Here is a 25002-nt window from a genome sequence, read left to right as displayed (position 1 = left end):
AATTGAAGGGAGATTTTAAGTTTAAGTTTAAGTCTTGAACAGGGATGGTACAAATTGTGGACCCCCAAACTGGACCTACTTCCGGACCCCACTCAAGAGAAGAAAGAAAAACAACAGATGGTTTTCACAGTGACGTTAAATTCTAAAATCAAAATCGCGAGGTCTTTTTAATTTTTACCTAAAGGAGGTTGAAGATGACCTAGAAATAAATCTTTTTTCAAGTTTCCAGTTCCGTGACGTCTTTCGTTTCGAAAATATAGCATTTTGAATTTTCACCGTGCGTAACACCGTAGATAGATAGATAGATAGATAGATAGATAGATAGATAGATAGATAGATAGATAGATAGATAGATAATGTATAGGTCTCGAATTGTGGAAACGAGAATATTCACACTCATAGTACGTGGGGACGGGGATAACTCTCTGGGGAGGATGTTGCCGCGCATTTATGATGAATCTCTGACAGCGTACTCTATGTGGCCGAAAATTATCCTGAGGGCTTTCTTTTATATGGATTCTAAGAGATCTTCCAGGTATGACGGTAGCGCCGCCCAGACGGCAGAAGCATACTCGATGACTGATCTCACTAAGCTACAATAAACTAGCACTAAATCGTCACAGCTTAATCCAGCCTCTTTAAGCGAGCGCAAGGCATATAGCCGTTTCAGGGCCTTATTATGTATGTGGTCACAGTGTTCATTCCTAGTTAGGTCTTGCGAAATAATCATCCCTAATAGCTTATGGTTGGAAACTCTTTCAATGACTGCGGCATTTAATTTCATAGGACTTACAACAGTTGGTTGGTATTTAAAAAAGCTAATAACCATTTCTTTACATTTCGTTTCATTAATTAAGCCTCAATTTACGTTCTGAAGCGTATCCGTTGATATCTGCAGCAATGAAGGGCAAAAACTTGGTGATAACCTGGGAACGATACAAATCTTATGTAAGTGTTATAATGTAATCTTTCCGGTCAGACGATTTGATGACTACTTTAGCCGTGCATACAATCCAATGAATGAGGAGGTTCTGAGCACTGTGTTTACCGAAGCTGAACGCATCGCAAACTCGAAGCCACTGACACCTAACTCTTCAAGTCCAGATGACGCCCAACCTTTAACACCTTTAATGTACCGACGGACGTAGTGGATGAAACGGATAAGTTCAGTCGAAAGAGGTGGCGACAGGTCCAGCTACTTGCGAATCACTTCTGGAAGCGCTGGCTGAAGGAGTACCTGCCGTCTCTGCAGGAGAGGCATAAGTGGCAACAAGAGCAAAGAAATGTTCGAGTCGGAGACATTGCGATAGTCGCAGACGACAATGCGAAGGGAAACCAGTGGGTACTGGGGCGGATGCTAAATGTCTTCCCCGGCATAAGCAGATATCGTACCCTTTGATCATCCCTCATGATTGGTTTGAGCTTGATTACTTTGCTGGAGGCTTTCACTTCCTTTCCTTCCTTTAGGTCCCTCACTTCATCACTTCTTTGCCCTTTCTAGGTCATGGTAGTTGATGTTTTTACGCACATTGATCGCCTTTGGGTCCATTTCTAAAGTGTTCGCCACTTAATCCAATCCAGAAATTTAAGCATCGAGGCCACCCTGTGCACGGTATGTTCGCAGTTGGAGGAATTGGTGACGAGGTCTTCTACTGTCATACTGGGCTTCACCCTGGTAGCAAGTATTTCCTTCTTCAGCTCCAGGCTTTCAGGAAGCACCGTGTTGTACTTGCTCTTAGGCTATTTGTCTCCACCTTCTCTTAGAAAGGATGGTGTTTTCGGCCACCGGTTATTCTTGAGAAATTCATCCATCTCCAATACTCTTGATAGGGGCATTCCTTGATTTCCCTGTCAAGAAGGAACATTCGACCATGACATCTGGGTACTCGATGCGAAGATAAGTGACGCTACCATAGCCAATCTTTGAAGCATCGCAGAAGTGATGTAGCTGCAGCCTGGCTCCCTCATGGTCTAAGCCGCTCGAATAACATCGCAGGATATTTAAGCTCTCTAGGAAAGGAAGGGAGCCCTTCCACATCTTCCACTTTCTAGAATCTCCCCACTGATTGGCTCGTCCCATGGAAGTTTTCGTCTCCACTGATAAGGTTTGCATAATCTGCTTTCCTGGCAACAGCACCTGGGCAGCAAAATTCAAAGGGTCAAAGACTGATGAAATCGTTGACAGCACACCCCTCATTGTATTTGGTTTGTCTAAATTTGCTACTTTGAATCCAAGTGCGTCTAATTCGACATTCCATCGTAAACCAAGGGCTTGATTAATTGGCAATTCATCGAGGTCCAGGTCGAGCTATGGGGTGGCTCTCTTCTTGACAGATATCTTAGCTAGAACGCGGCGTTTATTGCTCATAAATTTAATCAGGTTGAAACCTCCTCTGCCGCACAGTTTCACAAGTTGGTCAGCCAATCGGATTTCTTCGCTTGGCGTGGGCACGGACTTTAACAGGTCATCCACGTAGAAGTTACGTTTGAGAGTCTATACGGTGACAGGGTCGAAGTATTCCGCGTTGTCATCTCCTATTCTCTTCAGTGTGGCATTCGCTGCACATGGTGAGTCGGTTATATGCACAGTCATCACATACTCTTCTGGAGGGTCACTCGCGCTCGTTTTCCACCACAGAATCTTAATGAGTCTTAGTCTTCTTCTCGGACCTTAACTTGGTGGAACATACTTTCGATATCTGCTACTAGAGGTGTGTTGTCTTGGCGGAATCTCAAGAGCACTCCGACTAGACTGATGGTGTAGTCAGGTCCCTGTAAAAGGTTATTGTTAAGCGACGTCCCTTCAAGCTCTGCGGCGGCATCAAAGTTGTCGGGCTTGTTAGGATTGACAACAGCAAAATGTGTTCTAGGGCCTCGTGTTGCAGCCTCTTCCAGGAACACGTAACGGGCGTGCCCCTTGGTATTACATTCATCCATAACTACACGATACTTAGCCTCGAGCCCCGAGTCGCGGGAGAATTTCCTTTTCAGACTCTCGAGTCTTCTTTCCGCCTGACAGCGATTGTATGGCAACTTCGGCTCCTCATCGCGCCACAGCAGACCATTCTCGTAATCTCCACACATTCTAGTTGTCTTTTGTATGTTTATTACGCGCATGTCTTCTCTGGACAAGTTGTGGGACACATGAATGGTATGATCACTGACATCAGTTTCTCCGAGTGCCAAAGTCTTCCAAGCTCCAGAGTTTCTCCAACTGTTTGTAAAGTTTCTTATCGCAACTCGCGAAGTTAAAGTTGAGCTTCCTAGGAGTGGGCACGCTTTCCAGAATACCGGTAACAACCCAGCCTATTAGCCCCGTCAGTGCTTTCAGTTGACCACCTGGTGTGCCAGGTTTCCGTGCTTCAGACACCTTATGAGCATAATTAACGTCCTTTTCTCCTTTCAGGGATCTCTACGTCTTTTCGATGGGGGTGAGCGGATTTATCAACGTGCTTTGGAAGGCACGTTCCTGAGAGGTTAAACTTCGCTGACACAACACCTTCTGATACCGTAATAATCTCTCCAACTCCACAAGCTGATTGCACTTGAAAATTCACCTCTTGAAGCTCCTCATTGGTTTCTTCCATTAGAGTGTTTACACATACCAGCTCTCTTTTCCCTTTTAAACCAAGAGTGTTCGCAATATCACTGCTAATTACAGTTCCTCGGGAAGCATTGTCCAACAAACCGTACGTAGCTATAGTAGCAACCGAAAGCAGACTGCCCATAATGTGTATGTAAAATATCAAGCACCACATCAAAGGAACACCCCGGCAGCCTTTCAATGACTTCATAAGCTTCACCAGCTAGATTCTAGTTTTTGATTGTCGGTTAGGATCCCATGCTTCAAATTGTCTCGCAACCTGTCCCTGAAAGCGGGGGTAATCACTGGGTTACCAGAGAATTTCACTGGTTGCATGGCTTGGAGCATTGTCAACTTCAGCAAGGCTGGGTGAAACGAACAGGTTGGGGAATAGCCAAAAAACCCTCAGACTTCAGACTTTCTGGAGTGTTCACATTTTTTATAGGTAGCTCCTTTGACATGAGGTTTGATCTACTGTCCTTAAGAGGACCTTTGAATGGTGTGAAGTCTGGAGCTTCAGAGCTTGCGTCACATTTCGCAGCCCAGTGAAGGATTTTTTCTTCTTGAATCAATAGAGAGAAAGAAATCTTTTTTATTTTCTAGGATAGAGTTAGAAGCAGCATTGCTGCCATCCTCTGCTTCCTTTTCTGCTAAATGAATCTGAAACTTCATTTCTAAAGCCTTCCCTTTCCACTCAATTTTTCAGTTCTCTATTTCTAACGCGTACTGAGCTAGATCTTGTTGTTGTTGTAGCAACAGTTTCTTTGTTTCAGTACTCTTTCTAATTTCCCTCCGCTTATACTACGTGGAAGAGGCCAGTGATCTTTTGGACTTTCCCTTTGTGTTCTCTTGGTGCTTCATTAGAAATAAACGCTCATTGATTGCCTTTATAATAAAATAACCCCATTCTGATTGAGTTTCAGTATATTCGGTTTTCACACGATTAACTTCTTCTTGGGGCAGATTCTTCGCAACATAAGCACTGTAACAATCAGCACATTTCTCCCAAACTGAATTCAAACTCTTCAAAGCAGTGTCAAGTTTATGGTGTTTCGGGTCAACAAGGCAAGTCTTAGCACACTTTAACACAGTACTCACGTGTCCCAAGAAGGCAGCGAGAAAGTTTTTGTGTTGCTTCAGTTCATCCGATTTCTCTAAATTTTCGCCGCGAGCCGAATTTTCGCTCCTTTCAGTTTCTTTCTTGCTCCCCGGGTTTTCTAGACAGTCTTGCAATTGATCCACTTGTTGAATGATGTTGTCGTTGTCGAGTTGCCGGGACATATTTATCAACCACAGTTCCGAGTTAACATTAACAGCCTTCAATCTGAATAAGTTTCCACAAGTTGAGATTACACCTTGGAATTCGAAACGTTGGCTACTGATCTGCCAATTCGATTCAATCGGTTTCGATGAGGAAATGAACCAAAGTAGTCATCAAATCATCGGACCGGAAAGAAGACATTATAACACTTACACAAGTGTGGATTCTCAGAGTCAATTCCAGCTGTTATGTGAGAAAATATCCGTGAGCAAACTAGAACTGTACTCTCCCAAAACAAACATGGCCGACTTTAAAAACGCGGGAAGTCAACACGCCTGAAAAGGCATATGGGAAGTCACAGGACTCCCAACAATGGTAATAGCAGATACCAAAAATAAACATGACTCTCCGTATACAGATTCGACAAAATTTAAAGATGGGGTATTTGCTCAACACTCAGGCAAACTGCATCGCAGAAAACGAAAGGGAGATAGAAAATGCTGACGATTCGACTGTCCGGAAGTACATAAGAGAAGAAAAGAAGAAAATCTGTTCTGAGAAAGCCAAGCGAACGTTGACAATTTGAGCCGAACTCCGATCGCCTCAGAAGCAGTTGAGTTGAGTCGAGTGGATTGAAAGACTTTTGCAAGGGCCTAGAAACGAGAGTAATCATGGAGGAATAATCAGAACTGAGATATGATTTAAAAGACACTACGTCTGTATTACGAAAGGCGAAGGAACTGGTACTCCAGTCATTTCTGGTACTGCTGATTATTAGGGGAGGAAAACGTCACGTAATAGCCAGATAAAAATAATGACCAAAAAAAGTTTTAAAAATGGTTTTTCGAGCGTTATCCTTTTCTTATAGCAAATATGTGTACCTCTTGTGGCAACAAAAAATTGACCTCCCAGAGGTGTCATTTCAGGCGTCAAAGCTATACTATTCGTAAATATCACAAAGCTGAAAATAAAAAAAGCTTGCTTCCAGGGGGAGCAAGAACAAATTTGAAAGGAAATGAGAGAGCGAGTTTTCGACACACTCCACCCAAAAGCATATTCAGGCCTTTTCAAATAAATAACTTGCGCAAGAAACATATTTTGTGCTCTATGTCAGAATACAAAATGTCGTCATTTTTTACTAACACTGCCTATGAAACGATTTTCAATTATACGATTCTAGAGGTATTTTTATTCCTTCATTGTTTGTTTTAATGATTGATGTGACGGTCTCTAGAGGGTAAAGGCAAAGGTTGTTATTTTCCGAGGGTAACACATGACTGTGGACTAGAGTTACTGATAAAAACGTAAAAAATGCGCCATCCGGGACTCGCGTTTGATTGGTTATCTGAGCATTTCTTTGATCATCGACCTTTTTTTCTGCACTGAATTACCTCTTTTCTGCACTGTTTTACCTGAAAACTGCATTGCTCTTAGCCAATAAGAATGAAGATTTTTTTCATGTTTACTATCAGGCCATAAACAAAACAGTTTTGTCAAGTAGCGGACATATTTCTGAAAGCACCGGACGTCATGTTTTTTTTTTTTGGCGAAAAGCTGCGCCAAAAATGCGACGACCGAAAATTCCGAAGGCGTGGGAGTGGGAAGACGGGGCCTGCTGCAACTACTACTACAACTATTAATACTTAGAAAGGGCCGAAAAGAAGTAGTGGGATCAGCACGTCAATGATAAGTATAAATTAAGGTTTGCTAAGACCATTAAAACTTAGGATGTTTGAGAAGAAGCTTGTTCTTCATAATTAGGGAATAAGACCATCAACAAAGACCTTCTCAAATTAAATTATTAAGCCAACCATGTAGCAGCTGAAATAGGTCTGAAATAGGGTATGAAATTTTTATCAGACCTGAAAAAGGTAGGGAAAATCGGAGATTTTGGTCTGAGATATGGTAAAGGTTTCAGGAAGCGGGCCCCTGAATTGAGGTGTCGTTGTCGTAAAGGAACAGTCTTAGGGTTTGGCCAACTTTGGTCTCTGTTTTAATACCGAATACATCTGTCTCACTTGCCGTGCTAACATAACTAAAACAAAAGTTATCTAAAGAATACGATCTTAATTTTCACACAGATAGTATATTCATTCATAATTTTTAACTCTACAGCATTGTAATGTTACCTTGCAATAAACTTCTTCGCTGCAAAAATTTGACAAATTTATCACTTTCTTTCATCAATTGAGTTATTGATCCGTTTTGAATCGCATTGCTTCGGAAATCGTGAAAGTTAAGAGAAGCGATGAACCGGTAGATTTATCAGGGATATTTCGTCGCAAGTTATGCGTGGTATTAGTTTGACCACGTGTTTTTGTTGGAATATATTTATTTTTTGATTGTGACTCGGGACTCGGGAATACTCGGGAAAAAAACCGAGTGCTTCTTCGCGGTTGTCGAACCTTTGTCCTAACCTTCCGATTACAAGTTTGGATACACTGCCGTGTTTATAAGGTCGCCATCTTTACGAAACAGGGGAAAAAATCACGACAAATGTTTTTTGATGTTCAAAAAAAGTCAAATAAAGTTTTTACTTTCCAAAGAGTTTGCCAGATATTATTCCAATTAATTACCTCAAACAGAACTTCCACAAACGATGCCCCACAGGCATTCGTTGAAAAACACTGTAATAAAAAATATATCAATTTGACTGAAGAAAAATCCATTACAAAATGTGTTTACATTCATGTCAAGGGGGATGAAGAAAGTCATTCACACATAATTAAAGGAACTTTTAGAACGGATTGTACTCATCCAAGAAATTATGATTTTCACTATCACAAGCACAAAGTCGAATAGACGCTGTGATATCCCGAATAAGATAAAATTATATGGACATCAATCGGAATTTTTTTTGGTCAAAGTTGCGTTAAAAGAAGATTGCAGGTTAGAGGCCAAGAATTGTACAATAAGACTTATTGTGGAGATATCGTATCAAAAATGATCCCCCGCGAATCTTTTCGTCTGCGATAAAAAAAAAAATAAATAATAATAATAACAATAATATTGCGCGCTTAGGCTCGCGGAAATTAAAGAAACAGCTTTCTATGCAATTGGTGAGATTATTATTTAAATAGATCTATTGTATTGTTTGAAAAGAAGAAGCTAATGTTTCTGTAGCAGCGCATGTATACAGTGGCTGCTGCATTCAACGTATTCTTTGGATCAAGGACCCAACGTAACTTTGTCTTTACGAGTGACCGTCAAATCGTTGCAATATTTTTACTCATGGACAGCCCTCCTTGCTAAAATTGCATAGAATGCCTGTTGGATTGTCAGGTGTACGTCACGCAAGATGAAGGAAACTAATCGTGATTGTTCTCGAATTTTGTACTAAAAAGTCCCTACTTGCAACGAATTTTCTTCCGTCATATTGGTAAGAATGTCGTGTAAATACAAGCGCGAAATATCTTTCAAAAAACACTCTCAACTCTCTCTCCTGGAATGTTATTAATCGAGATAACAGGAAATATCTATCATACTAAATTTGCCACTTGACTCTTATCACGCAGAATATGGTTCACTGCTGTAGATATCTGTCAAGAGTCGTTTCTAGATCTCGAAATGATATCTTGCCTGATAGGGAAAAATTACATCGAGCAAATGCTATCGTTTGGGAGAAAACGACGGTAGGGTGTGGCGATGGAAACTCCTCCAGGACATTAAAAAAAAAACAAAGGACTAGTGAATTCATCGTCATTATATGCATGCTTTTCACATTTACTAAATCCTGTTGTCTAATAGCCTCCTTCGCAGTCGTTTTTAGGCTTGGTTGGGCAGGGACAATCCGAGCCTGAAAACGGCTGCGAAGGAGGCTAGTTGTCTAGAGTCTGATAGGAAATGGTAGTTGTAACCGGTGCCGTTCACCTCGGAAGTGTCGACTATTCTTGCTTCAAGCAGTACTGAGTGATTATTAAAAAAAAGCAATGAATCCTTCTAACCCCTCAAGTTGGACAACAGAAGATCTGTCATACAAACCTAGCCATGACGTCGTTTTTAGCTCGTGGAGAGCTGTCGGGATGGTTTGGTGAATAAGGCTGTCAGGCTTAAACAATGGAAAATTTGTAATCGATTTTTGATCGTCTCAAGTTCGGCAGGCGCATTCATGTATTCGTTAAATGGTCCTTAAGACAGCAGGCGTATTCATGCATTCGTTAAATGTTCGTTAAGAATGCTCTTATTCGGCTACCAATGAAAGACGTTCAATATGTCACGTGATATTTCGGTGTTCGGTACATGTCTTCGGCTCAGCGCATGTGGTTGATCACACCCTGTTAATTCTGATCACACGTACAGTGTAGGACGTAGCCATTTGTTGAGACGTTCTATTGACCTGTGTTCGATTGATTTACGGAGCAGAGGTGAGTTCGTCGCCATTCATTGTCTTTCACTGTGTCATTGTTTCTTTGGATACTACTTTTTGTCCTTGGATTGAAAGACTCAATCCGAAATCACTGGTTTGTAAGACACAGCCAACAACCGTAGGGCCAAAAGACTTGGTTCACAATCCATTAAAGCAAACACGAAAACCAAAGCAGAAATCCACGTTAATTGTTCTTTATGTCTCTATAGGTTACCAGGAGAAAGCGGGAGAAAGCCGTCTACATCTCTTCAGTTAAGAAGCGAAATAAATATCAGCCTATCTACGTACGAGGACACATCGCTTTGTTATACGCGACACATCGCTTTGTTATATACGCTAGTGCTCCGTTGCATTCCTTTCCTTTGTCGTTATGCTCGCGTACTTTGCAGTTCTTTGCAGCATTGTCTTTGGCAAGTCTGACCTATTTTACCCATCAAGTCCCCTTTCATGCAAAGTAGGACACTCTGAGAGGTTTTGTCCATCTAGGGAAATGTTAATCATGTCTGCAGATATTGAGCTTAACCCTGGATCAAAAGAAATAGAAAACACCAGGAAATCTCCACTTGAAACACTATAAATCAGGTTAGCTGTAAATGGATTAAGATACCTAGACTGTGGAGGCATTCCAAAAAGTATATTCATCAATGAACAACAGTCAAGATACAACAAACGAATGAAATCGTAAAACAGAAAAATGTATTACACTGCATTTTTGACCACTCTATAGGCTTAACACAGTATCTTACTTACTCCACGAGCTTACCACAGGATACCTTTGATTTTTGGACAAAATTATCTAAAGATTTGAAGGGCGTCGTCAACGTCACGTGGTTCGGAATTAAAGTCCCTTTGTTTTTCGCATCACTGGATAGTTCAGCATGAGGAGGAGCTTTGGCTGAAAAACATAAACACTGCCCAACTTTGATTTCACGGGATGTACGTATTGTGCACGGAAACAACTTCCTTATGCTAAACGAAATAATCCCTTAAAAAACAAAAATGGTTCAAGGTAAACACGTTGAACGGACAGCAGGTTTTTTTATTTAAAGAATACACCCTCTCCATGACCTTTACAGGGGTAAACGTTCATTATCTCGTTCATTACAGTAGCAGGAATGCAGCATTTTCGACAGTTCCGATCCTAGCAGTGTAGCTGGACAATTGTCAACTGAGACCTAGTTTTTGAACATTAGAATATGTCGTAGCTTCCGCAAGTCTCTAGTATAGCTCAGTGGTAGAGCATCCGAATTAGTAATCGGAAGGCCGTAGGTTCGACTCCTGCCGAAAAGCACTCGGATTTTTCCAATCATCCACTACTAGCTCAGCGGTAGAGCATCCGGCATCCGAACTAGTAATCGGAAGGTCATATAGGTTCGACTCCTGCAAAGCAGAACTCGGATTGTTTTCCGAGTATCCCCGAGTTACTACCGAAAAAAAAAACATCCGGCATGTTTTTGCATCATTATGACTTAGCATTTTGTTTGCTAACTGTCCTCTTCTTCCAAGTCAAGTACGTACCATGGCGATTAGGTAGGTATTACATTTCGATTTGATGAAGTGTTTTCTAAGCCCCAGTAAACAGGACATTTGAAGAAGATAAACTCTTGGCCTCTCTGAAGATCTAGCGGTTTCTTTCAATTCCGGTGTTTTTAATATCATCCTTCATAGAAAAACCGCTTGAGTAAATAATGAACGTTATTATCCAACTGTATTAGTTATTGTACAAAAAACGCACGAAACGAGTGCAAATATTCCACGATATTGCACAGTCAGTTATTTGTACACTTGGTTTAATATAATGTACAGTAGAGAACCGGTTTGACTAGTTTGGGGAGTTTCTGATGTTGCATTGCCCCGCACAAACAAATCTGTCGCAGGTTCTCGGTTGTTTACAATCTATTTGCTAAAAATGTAGTACAAAAAAAGTTGGACAGTAAATAGCTTATTAGGCGTTTTGGTGTGTGATATCGCTGAGTATTTCTACTCGTTGTTTTTACTTTGACTTTCCCTTGCGGGCTCGTCAATTGCAAAATACAGCACAACTCGTAGCCTACGCGCGTTATAGCCGTAGGCTACACAACTCGTAAAAATACTGAGCGATAATACACAACAAAACATAAAAACCGGAGTGCCCGGAGAAAAACCTCTAGGAACAGAGTAGAGAACCATCCCACCCGACGGCGTCGGAGTCTGGGAATCGAACCCGGTAAACACATGCCTCTGCTCCATCCCTGTTTTAAATGCCACCCACAAGCTTAAAAGGGTTAATGAAGGCAGTTACCATCTGCATCAAATGAAGATTAGCCGGACTTTAATCAAGTATTTTATCATTTCAAATGAATGTGTGTCGCGATAAGACGATTATTACCACCTTTTGTGTGCAAAAATTTAGTGGGTCTCAAAAGGTACTCGTTTATGGGCATTTTAGGAAAGGTCTGGGCTTTTCTTGAACTAGTATGAGCTTTTTGTAAGCAGTGCAATCCGTAGACAGAGTATAAAAAATATATGTAAAATATTACGACCACGAGGTCTGTTAAAACGTGATTAAAACTGTAAACATCGAGCGAAAAATCTCACAGGTAACATATCAAACCCATTTCAATCAACAAACAAATTGTATTTTAAAACGATTCTTCATTGTCCTGGGGATTTTCTAATCAGCCTCGCATGTGAATTTAAAATTGCTGGTTTACATCAAGAAGGTGATCATGAGATCATCGGCTGCAAGGCATCTCAAGCTATTTAAACAGTCCTAGCTGATTTTCCCGTCGCAGTAGTTAAAAAAATAGTTCAGTCCAACGATATTTCTCCCTAAAGCGTCTGTTTGAGAACCTATTGTCCTGTGTAACTCGTGAATAAATTGCCTCTCTTACTGCTCTACATGGTTCCAGCCCTCCTGGCGCACTAAATGAGTCTATGGAATTCACGAGTGGAATTTGGTTAAGGATTTTCTCCACATTTCAAAATTGGTTGGTGTGAATAAACTCAATGAATTTAGCAGATTCCATGCATCATCACCTAAAATGACCACATTATTGGTTTACTGTTTCATTTCGCCGAAATCAAAGCTCCCTTGGAGCGTAAGGTACTAAAGAATGACCATGTATTCTTAACACTGACGAAGAGATTGCTTCTGAGGGATTTTAGTCCCAGTGTGGGGTTTGGTCTTGGGCAATATTTCACATCATGCAATTCTTAGGGTCCATTCGATGAAATGGGATAAAATTTAAAGGTCATTATTGAAAAGATAGACTTACCAGTCGTATTATCCTGGATTTTGAAAATCCCACTGTCAATCAAGAAATCATCCGTTTTTCCAGGTGTGGATCGTTCTTTATGGGATCTCACCTCGTGTCCAAAAACCCACTTGGAGTAAGTCGCATTGATCAGAATTACCAGCAGAAAAACGGGACGGGGCCTATACGACATTGCAAGAATAACAAATAAATTGAATTTCAAGAGTAAAGAGGTGTGATAGCCAAAATATTCCTTACCTCGTGATCATACTGTTTGTCTGAAGTCTCCTCTTTTGTCGTTAGAGAAGATAACTCCAGAACTTGCAGTGAAAATTGAGAGACAAGATTTTTCACCTTCCAACTAGAATTCTGCAGCGAATTCTTAAATATCAAAAGAAGGACGGGTCACATTTCGAAAGTAGTCGAGTCGATTGACTAAAACTGAATTCCGGAAATTCACGCTGCGTTTTGATTGGTTCGTGTACTTGATATCCCCAATCATTGCAGTGGTTTCTAGTTTCGCGGCGATTTGGATAATTTTTTTTGATCGATGGGAATTAAGGCGTTCACACGTATCCGGATATTTCCAAAAACTGCGATTTTTTTCTCCGTATGTGAAAAAGGCACAGTGGCTATTCGTACGGGATCCGTACACTAACCTATAATAGGGAGTTTAAGAAACCACGACGGCTACGGCGACGAAAACGTCACTTCAAAATATAAGTTTGAGCTATTCTAAGTACTTCATGATTATTCCATCTTGTTTATATTCTTCAATATGAGCGAAGTGTCCTATAACTGGTTTGGTAAGGACGGATTTGAAGTAAAGAGTGAGACTCAAAGATTCACTGTAGTTTGTCCACGTTGTCGTCAAAACCTTAAAATTGGTCATTTCACGTAATAGTTGTCGTTGTCGTTGCCGTACCCGTCATCGTTTCTTAAACTCCCTATTTGCTATTCATACGGGAGTCTTCTTAGAATGATTATGAACGACATAGCAACACAGTTATTGAAAGCTAACCGTTTTAAAATGGGTACTTAGACTTAAAGAAACACTGTTTATCAGCGCTATTTGAAATGGGTTCTTAGACTTAAATGCGAGAAAACACGAGGCAGGTCAGATGGCCGGTGACATCGAACGAAGGAGGTACTTCGTGAAATTAAACAGGCATTAATGCAGTTGTTTGATAGCTCAGTGATAGCTGAACTGTATGTAAAAGAATAAAGACGAGGTAAGACTTTCCGAGTGTTATTAAACCTGGAATAAACATTTTAAGAAGACTCTGCGTCCACGAATCGTATTTGCCTGTCCACACGAATGCGCGAAAACGATTCGAAAACGCTAGCCTCTTCCTATATTCCGCATGCGCACTCATACTGGTATCATGAGCGCCTCTGACGTCATCGTATTCGAATACGATAAACTTCCGTTTTCAAAAATCTAAGCCTGAAGAGCGTTTTGAAAAATCTCCGTTTTCGGGGACCGAAGATGCCTGGTACGGGTAGACGTGGACTTATTTACGGTCAGCAATAAACTCCACCAAAGAAAATAATTGTGCTCACTTTCTACTATGCAAAAATTTCGAACGAACTTATTAAATAAGGTGAAATCTCCAATTTTAAGCCTTTAAGCTTTAATTTGACGAGCCAGTTATCAGCCATCAAAAACGATGAATTCTTGAGTGGCGAAAGCGCTAATGATATCATACATCCGTTAGTGAAATTTAGAATTTTCAAAGCATCTTTGCCAAGAGATTATCTGGAATATCGCATTCAAATTTTCAGAGCTTGCTCATAATACAACGCACTTTTAATATTCGGTACTTTTTCTTGACTGACTGCCTTGTAATTACGAGGCAAATAAATGTAAACAAATATTTTGCTATAGTCGGAGATGTGTCCTAGAGCCCTACAGGACAACTACTAGAAGTTGTAAAGGGCTGTGTATAGTATCTGATTTATCTTGCGTTCGATTGCCAACGGGCAAAAAAAGGAGTGATCCTCGTGCTTGACCGGACAGTAGGCCACTTCGGAAAATACCATAATACTCTTTGTTTGCCCTTCCCCTCACCCCCCCCCCCCCAAAAAAAAAAAAGTTGTAATTTTTTTTTTTTTTTTGGGGGGGGGGAGGTGGTTTTAAGTCCATTGTAAGTCCCACGAGAAACTGGAAATAGTATTATGGCATTTTCCGAATTAGATAATTTAATTAGCTAGCTCTTATGCGAGATGACGTCTGACTGGCTAATTTCACCACCAAGCCTCGAATTCGAAAATCAAACTTGTAAATTTTCTGTTCCCGCTATATATTTGTAAATCTTTTTTTCCCACTTAAACAAAGTAATGAAGTTGTTGTTGTTGTTGACTTTTAGGTGACTTTTTAGTTGCCATGGTGACCTCTTACGTCACATCAATGAGTGCATCTACAGTCAGACACTTTACATACTTCAGTCTGTTTTTTGGAGAAGCCTCGAGTCCTGTAGACGTTTATCATGAGGTGACTAAAAATTTGCAAATCACTTTCTTCTCTAACTCTACCAAGATAATACCATGACCGCAGTTAATGTCCACGGTTGCTTGTTTGCTTAAAAACTCTGGAATAAATCAAACCTGGAATGAAGGAAATTAAAAGGTCCATTTAGTACACATTGTACTTAAAATATGTTTTGGTACACCAAAACAGCTGCTGTAACGTCAACGATCACTAATATATGATTCCCACCTTTCATTCTATTCTAATTTTATGCCTTTATCTTGCCCAGTGCACAGGGCCACCCAACGTCAATTTTCGGAAAATATCTGTTCGGAAGACGATTTGAGATCTTGCCTCTCCTAGGATTTTCGAACATCTGAAAAATGGTATAATTGCCCATTTTAAACGGATTTTTACCCTAAAAAGGTCACCTAGAATTTTCGTGATCCTTTTTTCTGGCTAAAATTTTCGAATAGGTAAGTTTTGATCGCCATAATTTTCGGATCACTAGACTTTCAGCTAGGAAATCCGAACAGATGAAAAATCAAAAAGGGGATAAAAATATGCCTATATCTACCGTTTAAATACTTAAATACATTTAACAATGATATGTTTGAGTGGTTTTGAACTATATTCTCGTTGAGTGCCCCCGAGTGCACCCTTTCTTTACTTTAACTTCCTTTATCGCTGAACAGTGAATTTTACACGCTCACGATCACGTCAGCCGCGCAATCCCGCACTTCCTCTTACAAATTAGCCTCCATGTGTGGTGTGGGATATAAATACCTCGCTAGTACTTTGTTTGATGTCAACCACAAATAAAAATATTGGTCTTGAGTTGTTGTTTAAAATACTGATGAAGTAATGATAGAATCCGAAAAGCTATTAGTCAACTGACCTTGATCTTGATAATATCAAATCCGCGGGTATCCATTTTAAATAAGAAATCACAACCACAAGGAGCTTTTTGAGACGGCAGCCACTGAACTTATTCTAGAATGACAACGTTAGAGTGTCTTTAATGTCCGCAAATAGTAATTTGTGGGCTGGTTTTCCTCTTTTTATTGGTGAGTTTGGACTTTAAAGAGAAGAAGAAAACTTGGATTGTGAGCAGTCCAGCGAATTGTTCCACTGACTTACAGCGGGCTGGTCCAAACGTGCACGGAAGCCACTGTTCCGGATCGAGAAATTTCTTTAAAGTGACTGATGAATAAATTAAACAATGAAGTACAGTATTGTTGAGAAACATACGTACATATCTGCCGGGAGTGGGTAATATTTGCAAAGACTAAGCAACATTTTTAAAGCAATGTAGACATTTCAAAAGTTTCTTTCAAAGAAAATACAAGATTGTCTTCGTTCTAAAGTAGGTTGGATAATGTCTTCAAAGATACTTACCGTGGAATAACAACAGCATTCTAATAAACGGAAGCCGTTCCTCATCATCATGAACTTAGACGGAAGTGAGCGATTATTCCATATATGGGCTTTACTGTGGCATATACATTGACAGTAGTAAATATGGCAGAGTTAGCGGAAGACGGTCTCGCGTCTTCGGAAAACGAGGTAAAGGGCTGTCAACTTTTTCCATATTTAAACCTTTTACCGTTACCGATTTTGGTTAACAGAGGGGCTCACTAATTAAGTATGTCGTATGCTGGTGTCTTGTCTTCGAGCATTTGTTTGTAGCGCGAAAAAGCATCAAAAAATTCATCGCTGTCAAACAGCCGAACATCGCGTCGAATTTTTGCGCCATAGGGCTTATCTTTGCATTTTTAATCATTTTATGTTATTCAGACTCTTCTAATGTAAATGTTTGGTGTTTTCCTTACGTCTTGGCGCTTTGAGAGATGCGCTTCATCAAATGTTTAGGGTGTCAGATCTATTTGTTTTAACTTTTATGTTGTCTTTGTACGCGAATCTTAATGATTATTCGGTCTTACTTTTGTTAAGAAAAGCAAGCGTCTTAAATTGGAATAAGATTAGTAGTTATGTCTAGGAATGGTTGGATGTTTTGTTTTCCTTTAAGTTTATTGCAAAGAAGGAACCCGGCCAGAGAACGAAAGAATCTTGCTGCGTTTAAAGCATTTCTGGATAATAATAATGAAAACAACATTGTGTAATGAGAAATCTATTGTCCCCTTATTGCGTCTTTGAGGACTACACATTGTGGATCTTTGTGTTCCTTATTAAGAGGGTAACCTTGACTGAAAACGTGAACGCCAAATCCATTTTAATCTTGCGCGTAAGTTTATCTGATTGCAACATAATATGAACGACCCTGATCGATTGTTGACTTCAAAACGTTCTAGCAAGCGCAAGTTGTCGAGAAATTGTAGCTTAACAAGAAATCAAGCTGGATTGAACGGAGTGGCTTTACATTTTAGGGCAATAAACAACTTATACCACAAAACAACGCAACATCTGTCTTAGGCGAAAAACTCGAATTTTGTGCAAACGATGGCTTCGTGAGATATTTGACACCCCAGATCATTACTGCCCGGCAGGAGAAACTAATGTGATATTCATGTGGGGATTGGGATCAGGCATATGAGGTAGAGGAGTGGGGTGGGGTGGGGTGTTGACTGCAACTCTGGGCTTACTCTTTGATGTTGATTTTTTAGATTATAAACAGGTAACCTGGGAATAATGATAAATTTGTAGGGAATTTTTTGCAAAATGTTTCTATCACTGCCTAATTTCATGGTCTGTTTAAAGGCTATACCTTGTACACGTACAGTCAGTACATGTACCAGTCTAGGGTACAATAGCCAGACCATACCAACTGAAAGCAGATAGACATTATCTCCACCAACAGCTTATGCAAAAAAGCTTGTATTGACAGAAATGTGCCATGGATTGACCCATACTTAATGAGTTTAGGCAACAAAAGGTGGAAACTTAAATGTTTAGACCAAATTAAGGCCATTTACGACCTTGTTTTGCACAGCTATTTCCATCTTTTTATTGACAGATTTGTACAAAATGGCATCAAATTGCACATTTAAAGTTTTTTTCTAACTTTAGCCTGTTGGGGAAAAAAACCCTTGAAAACCTTTCAGTTCTTTGATTCAAGGTTTTCACTTTTGTAAGACATGAACAGGAAAAATTGTGGGTGAAAATTTGTATCAAAATTTAATTCAATGTACAGAGCAGCGACCTTTGTCCATGAGAAAGAAAATTGATATATTCAGTATGTAAATTAAAATTCCATAATGTCTGCAATCCTTATTTACAAACTGGACCAGGTGACAGTACACATGTGTTTGTATAGTAGCTGCAGTACCAGCAGTTGAGTTAAGGAAATTTGCACTCTTTCATGTTAAATTTTTGTTATTGTTTTTTTCATTTTACTGGTAAAGAGGACATGTCAATTTGTAAGTTTTAATGCCCATCTTTCTGGTAATAATATTTTAAAAAAGTGATGACAGATCATACATGTACTGTTCAATAAAAATAGCTACACTTTTAAGGCAATTCAGGGAAAAATAAGAACGTGATGGTGATAATACAGTATTACATTTTAACTCTCAGCTTAAAATTATTATTATAATAATCTGTGTGTTGCTGAACTTTCATCTATTGGAAACTCTCAAAAAATCCGAGTTCCAGATGGGATTTGAACCCACAACCCTCTGTGATCTAGTCGGATGCTCATGCCTCTGAGCTACTGGCAACTCTGTAGTGAGCAAGGGTGAAATGTGGGTCTTTGACTCGAACTGCATCATGCAGTTTCAAAGTAAAAGTAACGACTGACAGCATACATGTAGCTGTATGGTGTAACTGCATCGTAAAGTCACCTTATAAAGCACATTTGTGATGTGGAAACCAAAAGCCCAAGAGAGCAAATTTGAGAATGATGCATACATTATTCATATGAATAAATTATATCATCATCACATTATAATTTGCGTTTATGAATATTAATACACTTGTGTGTCGCTTGCACCGTTCAAAAAGAGAGAAATAACAATTATTGAGGAAAGAAAATAAAAATTGCATACATGTGAACATGTGTGATACTCATTAGATGGCTCTCTGGATTATTTACGTATGCTTGATTTAGTGGAATGTGATTTTGCCATTAACATTATTTAATCTTATTTTTATGGTTGTATTGTCAGAGCACATCGGGTGTAGCAGGATCCACAGAGTCTATTGATTTATCTTGCATTCATGTAAGTCAAAATCACCAGCTTTAAAGGAAACCTTCACTAAAACAAGAATACAACTTCAAAATATTTAACATAATGTTTACAATCAAAATTGTTCAAACGTTTTCCAATGGAATCGTTTGTATCCGAAATAAATGAATTTCAAAAATGCTTGTTTTGGTTTTCAAATTTCCTGGGCGCCGCCATCTTGAATAATTGTGACGTGTTATGGTTGCTCTTTTGTATTTGCACAAAGAGCTTTTGTTTTAAAACAATAGGGCAACCATTATTATTCAAGATGGCGGCGCCCAGGAAATTTGAAAACCAAAACAACGGTTTTTAAAATTTATTTATTTCGGATACAAACGCTCCCATTGGAAAACGTTTGAACAATTTTCATTGTGAGCATTATGTTAACTATTTTAAAGATATATTACTGTTTTAGTGAAGGCTCCCTTTAATGTGAACTGCTGCCATCTTTGTTCGTCATCTGCAAGTATCATCTGGGGAGAGTGACAAATCGACTAAGTGGGTAGGGATTGAGGCTCTACATTTCCTTTCCCACTCCCTACCCTCTTGGTAGATTTTTTTGCTCTCACCAGATTGCTCTTACTATGGCAAGCAAAGATGGGGCGTGAGCAGGGATACCATCAAACAGTTCACACCCTAACTTTGTTAAAATTTCATGAAATGATAGTGTAGCTTTGTTGCAGAGATGACAACTTTGTCCACAAAGATTTTAATCCATTGACTCCTGCTTAAACTGTAGGAGTGAGACTTATAATAATAGATTTTACTCTGTCTATCACCAGACGATTTTACTCGCTATTAGGGGGCGGTTTAGGAGTTATTGGGTTTTAAATTAAAGCACAGTACATGTAGGAAAAAAATAGTTATGTTAACAACTTTTTACTATTAAAGTAGTTCAGGAAAAAAGTAATTTTATTAAAGAATTAGTAAAATTAATACTGTTTCTCATTTCAGTGGGGTTACCTGAACTGTACTCAGTTGATTGATCCAAAGAAAATTAAGGTATTGCAAAAAATACTTGAAACAAATTGAATCATTTCTAATCAGTGACTACATGTATGATATTGCACAGTGTCTACATGTTTATAGTTCGTAGACTGACATTTGTTTGGTAAGAATGGATCAAGCCGTTGGTTAATAATAAAATTATTTATATTGTTTTCTTTTCTTTTGCAGGAAAATGTCTGGCAAACATTCTGGGTTGACTTGTGTGGATCGACTATTAGACTATACAGGGTAATAAAAGATGTCACACAGTTCCATGATTGATCATTAAAAGATTTAAAACTTTCTCTTTGAAAGGGAATCTCCATTCATGAATACCAAATTATAATCTCAGGGTGTAATGTTTACAATAATAAAATATCATATTCCTTGACCAGTCTGATTCTCAATAGGCCTTTTGCAACAAACGATCACATGGTACAAACTCCGCCATGCTGGAGGGAAAGCTCATTATTATTCCCCCACTGGGACATTAAAACAAAGAGACCTGAACCAGTCAAGCTTGACTTGCCTTTGTTTTAGTGTCCCAGTGGGGGAATAATAATGAGCTTGCCCTCCTGCATGGCGGATTTTGTACCGTGTAATCGTTTGTTGCAAAAGGCCTATTGAACCCGTAAAGTTTCCAATAACAAACACAATAATTTCACAGTGCAGGGTACAGTGATCATGCTACTCATCTGTTAACCTGTAATAGCTGTCACAGGTGTTGTTTGCAAGTGTTACAGGCCTTTAAGTTCCCTTTCACTCCTGTAAGTGACACTGAGACTAATAGATTATACTCTGTCTAACACCAGACGATTTTACTCGTCAATAGGGAACCCCTCAAGAGTGAAAGGGTTAAAGTTGTCCCCATCAAGTTGATAAGTTTGTCAATCAGTTGCAGTGTTACGGCTGAAAATAACACAGCAATGCATATGGCTGTTTCAAATTCTAATGGCAACCCTGCTGACTTTTTTCCAGGGAAGTGTTCTTTAAATATTACAAAATTTGTTGGATTTCAGAATCTCAAATTTCCTTGGTGCCTTCACTTGAGGAAACAATCTTGTGTGACTTTCAGAGGTGTTTTAACACCTTTTATTAAACTAAAATTTGAAGTTGATGGCTGGTTTGAGTAAAGTCCGACTGTGATCATTGTCAAAGTGAATTTCAATCTTAGTTTTGAAAGAGTTTGTCTCTGGAAAAAAGTAGGTGACCTCTCTGAATGAAGGAGCAGACACTTTTTCATCTTTTGGGGAAATCAGGGAAATAATATCGTGATTTTTAGCATCCTTCATATATTTTTTTTATATAGTTCATGGGCATAGCTATCTAGAATATCACTGTAAGGTGCGACAATTTACCCTTCCATTCTGATACAAGGAGCTTTAAAATAAACATGGGACAACCGTAAAATTTACAATGTACTTCATTATTAATATTTTAACTTGATATTTTCACAGGATCTATCCTTGCCTACTAATTCTGGAGACGGTCTTCCCCCTGCAAGTCTAGTGGGACCTTCCAATGAGGTATTTTTTGTGCATGTACATGATTGGCTGCCCACCGGTTCGCTTAGTTACATCAGACTACTGTATGGGACGATCCTGCAGGATCAAAAACTCTATCCAGACCATCTTAAAATGAGGGAGGAGAACTTACTGCCCTTGTAATGACAACTGCAAATGGTTAGATGCTCTAATCTTCTCAGATAAGGATGACAAGCTGTAGACCCCATCACACAACCAGGCAATGCTGTAGCTCCTATAACTACATGTAGTCACATCTGAGCAAAAAAATAAAATGTTATTATTACATGTGCATGCATGTATCACAACAATACGTGAACTATGGAGAGAATCAATTTAAAGTGCTGATCATCGCAGTTATTAATCAAGTGAACGTTACTTGTCAATGGGCAGTAACGAAAGGAAAGCCTGAAAAGTTCAGTCTTGAACATTCGGGATTTGAACCCAGACCTCTGCGATACCGGTGCAGAGCTGTACACCAATTGAGCTATCAAACCAATATCTGAGAGTTGGTCATATCACGTGAGTTCAGATTGAATCCATAAAGGATATGACAAATGTGAAAGCTGTATATATTTCAACTGTGTATAGATGAATCAAGTTAAGATGTAGTCACATCGCAGCCATTAATACATGTAATTAAAAATGTTACTTGAGCAGTAATGAAGGAATTAAAGCCTGAAAAATTCTGGCTTGGACAGGATTAGAACCCTGACCAGTGCAATACACGTACATTTTTGTAAGGCTCATCAATGTCTCGTGTTTAAATAAAGTTTTTCAGTTTTCAGTTCAGTTCAGTGCTCTACCAGTTGAGCTAACGAGGCATCTGGGATTTGGTCATTATAAGTATGAGTTCATATTAATAATGACCCTGCTTTTTTCGAAATGATATGCATACTACTTTCCTGTTGGATCTTTCTTCAGAATGAAAAGAAAGAGGCATTCATTGTATTGAAGAAAGGCACTCAAATATCAATGGTTGATGTTGGATATGAGGTATGGTTTTCAAAATAAATAACAATAATTTTTTCTTTCTGAACAAAAAATGGCTGTTCACTATTTTTTTGGAAGCATAAAAACAAAGAAGTAGAACATATAATTATATTATATTATAACATTGGAAAACTTTGAAACAAAAAAAAATTACCTTTATGTATAAATTGCAGATTACTCGGCCACTTGTTTGCATATGTATGAATAGCGTGTTGTTACATTCTTCATTGACAAACGATGTAGCTACAAGATCACAATAGCGGCAGGTACATTGTATCCAGCATGCAATTACTAAAAAAAATCATTACGATTATTTGTGATACCCTTTAACCCCTAAGAGATAATGGTAATGAATTTATATTAGCTCATTTTCTATTAACATCTTCAAGTGCGCTTTACAAGCAAGGGATCTATGGGTGAGATCGGACATCAGCATAATTTTATAGGCGCCGCTGGAAGCCGCTATCAGTCCATTAGCGATCTCACCCAGCACATGAATGAATGAAATGAGGCCTGACCACAACACCGGGAGCTCCATGCCCTACTCTTTACGAATAGTGTGTGAGTTCTTTTACGTCCCACTGGGTTGTGAACATTAATGAAGGGTTGTGAGACGGGTCCAACGGTTTATAGTCCTTATCTGAGAAGACTTGAAAGTCTTAACCATTTGCAGATGTAATTACAAAAGGTAGCACTTTCTCCTCAGTTATTTAAAGACTCAGAGTGTTGGTCCGGCCGGAGTCGAACTCACAACCTCCCACATGGCAGCCTGATGCTCAACCAAGAGAGCTACTGGTGCCCGATCTCCAATTATAATTATTTTTATTTTTATTTATTTATTTTTTGACAAGTAAAAATAATAATGGCTGGTGTTCATCAAAGTGAATTCTATGCTGTAAGTGGTCCTTAATTTTAGGGGACAAAAGGATTAGTGAGTATCATAGTTTTTGAGTGGACATAATTATATAGCTGTATTTATAAACCCTTTCGAACCAAAGAGGTTCCTGATCTATAGACAGATACAATTATTGATAGTCTGGCAATAGATTATCAAGAGTAAAATCAATGGGTAACGACAATATTTACTGTAGGCCCTGTCTCACAACCCTTCACTATTCATAACTCTGTGGGATATCATAGAACCCACACATTATGTAAATTTGCAATGAGTAGGGTGGTGGTGGTGGGCTGAGCCGTCGTAATCGTCGGATCTTTTTTCAGTCTGCGGTGGCTCTGCAGTCCTATTTGAGAACGGCACTGCTGCTGACAATCCGGGCAAGGAAAGGTAGCTCTTGGCTGGTGGTCTTGCAGCCGCATGTCACTCCTGCAGCTTATTAAAGAGTAGGGTATGGAGTTCCCTATTGTTGTGGTCTGTCCTCGTTGGTATAGCTGGAGGTTCATAAGTAAGAAAACTGTAAAAGGTACAGTTGTCATAAAAATTATCTAAGTGCAATAAGTACAGATGTGTACTGTCTCTGTTTTGTCAGGTTTAATGGAAGAAAAAAAGGAAAAGTTAGGTTAACACTGTTTCATCTGAATAGACCTTTTTACCGATACAGCAGCCATTTTTTATTTCTATTGTTTCGAAAGACATTATGGGATAATCAGGGGTAATTTGCCCCCTGATCATCCCATAATGTCTTTCAAAATGAGAAATCAAAATGGCTGCTGTGTCTGCAAAAAGGTCTATTTCACCTGAAAAATTCATTATGCATGTCAATATAATCATATCAATCATTAATTTTAACAAAATTTAATGATCATTATGCAGGTGTATGAATACTTGCCACAATTTCATTTCTTTCTTTTTAGCCATACAGAACTAGAAAAAGATTGACCGTAAATAGAAGAAATGTCTTCAGAGTTTCCTTTGCTGGGAGAGGAGCAAATTCTCAAGCTCCATCATATCTTTTTCAAGCACCTTCCAAAGGCAGCATGTATCGCTGGTAGGTTTTGTAAAGAAAAACAATTAAAATGGCCTGTTTCTTTTGTGCAAGTGTATATTTGTGCCATGTGGGCTGCAGGTTAGGTTTTTTTTTTGATAAGAGAGAGGGTGTGATTGAGTGCTTTGATGCATTTTGGAAGGAAGACGATGGGATGAGGAGAGGTAGGATTGTGTTTTTTGTTGAGTTAAGGGTGGGGTAACATTTTTTTATGTGGTACGGCTTTACTACAATGAAGAACTCAGTTCTCAGTTGTTTTCTTCACATTTTGAAAGTACTTACACTGAATGCTCAACAGACAAAATTTTCTGTCGTAATTTCAGGAGGAAAACTGTATTTTAACTCCACTTTTTTTCATATAATGGTCTGCCATAACTTGGTGTGGTTTCCAGCTGATAAGGTTTTAGTGATGACATTACTCACTAGCTTAAAAATAAAGTATTTTATAGCACAAGA

At 39.1% G+C, this 25002-nt stretch overlaps 2 protein-coding genes and 1 long non-coding RNA gene across 4 annotated transcripts in view; 1 reads left to right on the top strand and 2 right to left on the bottom strand.

The window, feature by feature from the left end:
- The window catches only part of LOC138049276 (uncharacterized), a 71161-nt gene extending 58000 nt beyond the window's left edge, over nt 1–13161 (bottom strand). The window contains exons 1-2 of the mRNA XM_068895478.1: nt 12705–13161; nt 12468–12628 (exon numbers count right to left, since the gene is read on the bottom strand). Of these exons, the coding sequence (XP_068751579.1) occupies nt 12468–12628; nt 12705–12715 (172 nt within the window). The 5' untranslated portion in view covers nt 12716–13161. The remainder of the gene's footprint in view (nt 1–12467; nt 12629–12704) is intronic.
- A 28-nt stretch (nt 13162–13189) lies between these two features.
- LOC138049278 (uncharacterized) lies at nt 13190–16374 on the bottom strand. Its single transcript, XR_011132321.1, has 3 exons — nt 16315–16374; nt 15815–16119; nt 13190–15053 (listed from the first exon to the last, which is right to left on the bottom strand). It is a non-coding gene; the product is annotated as an uncharacterized lncRNA (long non-coding RNA).
- Nucleotides 16375–16383: 9 nt separating this feature from the next.
- Nucleotides 16384–25002, top strand: part of LOC138049277 (uncharacterized) — a 36857-nt gene continuing 28238 nt past the window's right edge. The window contains exons 1-7 of one of the 2 annotated variants that reach the window (XM_068895483.1): nt 16384–16482; nt 19041–19094; nt 20055–20102; nt 20277–20336; nt 21545–21613; nt 22535–22606; nt 24416–24549. In XM_068895483.1, coding sequence (XP_068751584.1) covers nt 16399–16482; nt 19041–19094; nt 20055–20102; nt 20277–20336; nt 21545–21613; nt 22535–22606; nt 24416–24549 — 521 coding nt within the window. In that variant the 5' untranslated portion in view covers nt 16384–16398. The remainder of the gene's footprint in view (nt 16483–19040; nt 19095–20054; nt 20103–20276; nt 20337–21544; nt 21614–22534; nt 22607–24415; nt 24550–25002) is intronic. The other variant, XM_068895481.1, reaches the window with a different exon arrangement.

The sequence above is a fragment of the Montipora capricornis genome, chromosome 5, assembly GCF_036669925.1.
Source record: "Montipora capricornis isolate CH-2021 chromosome 5, ASM3666992v2, whole genome shotgun sequence".
Lineage (NCBI taxonomy): Eukaryota > Metazoa > Cnidaria > Anthozoa > Scleractinia > Acroporidae > Montipora > Montipora capricornis.
Note: the sequence above shows the minus strand (reverse complement) of the source record. Positions and strands in the feature narration are given on the sequence as shown.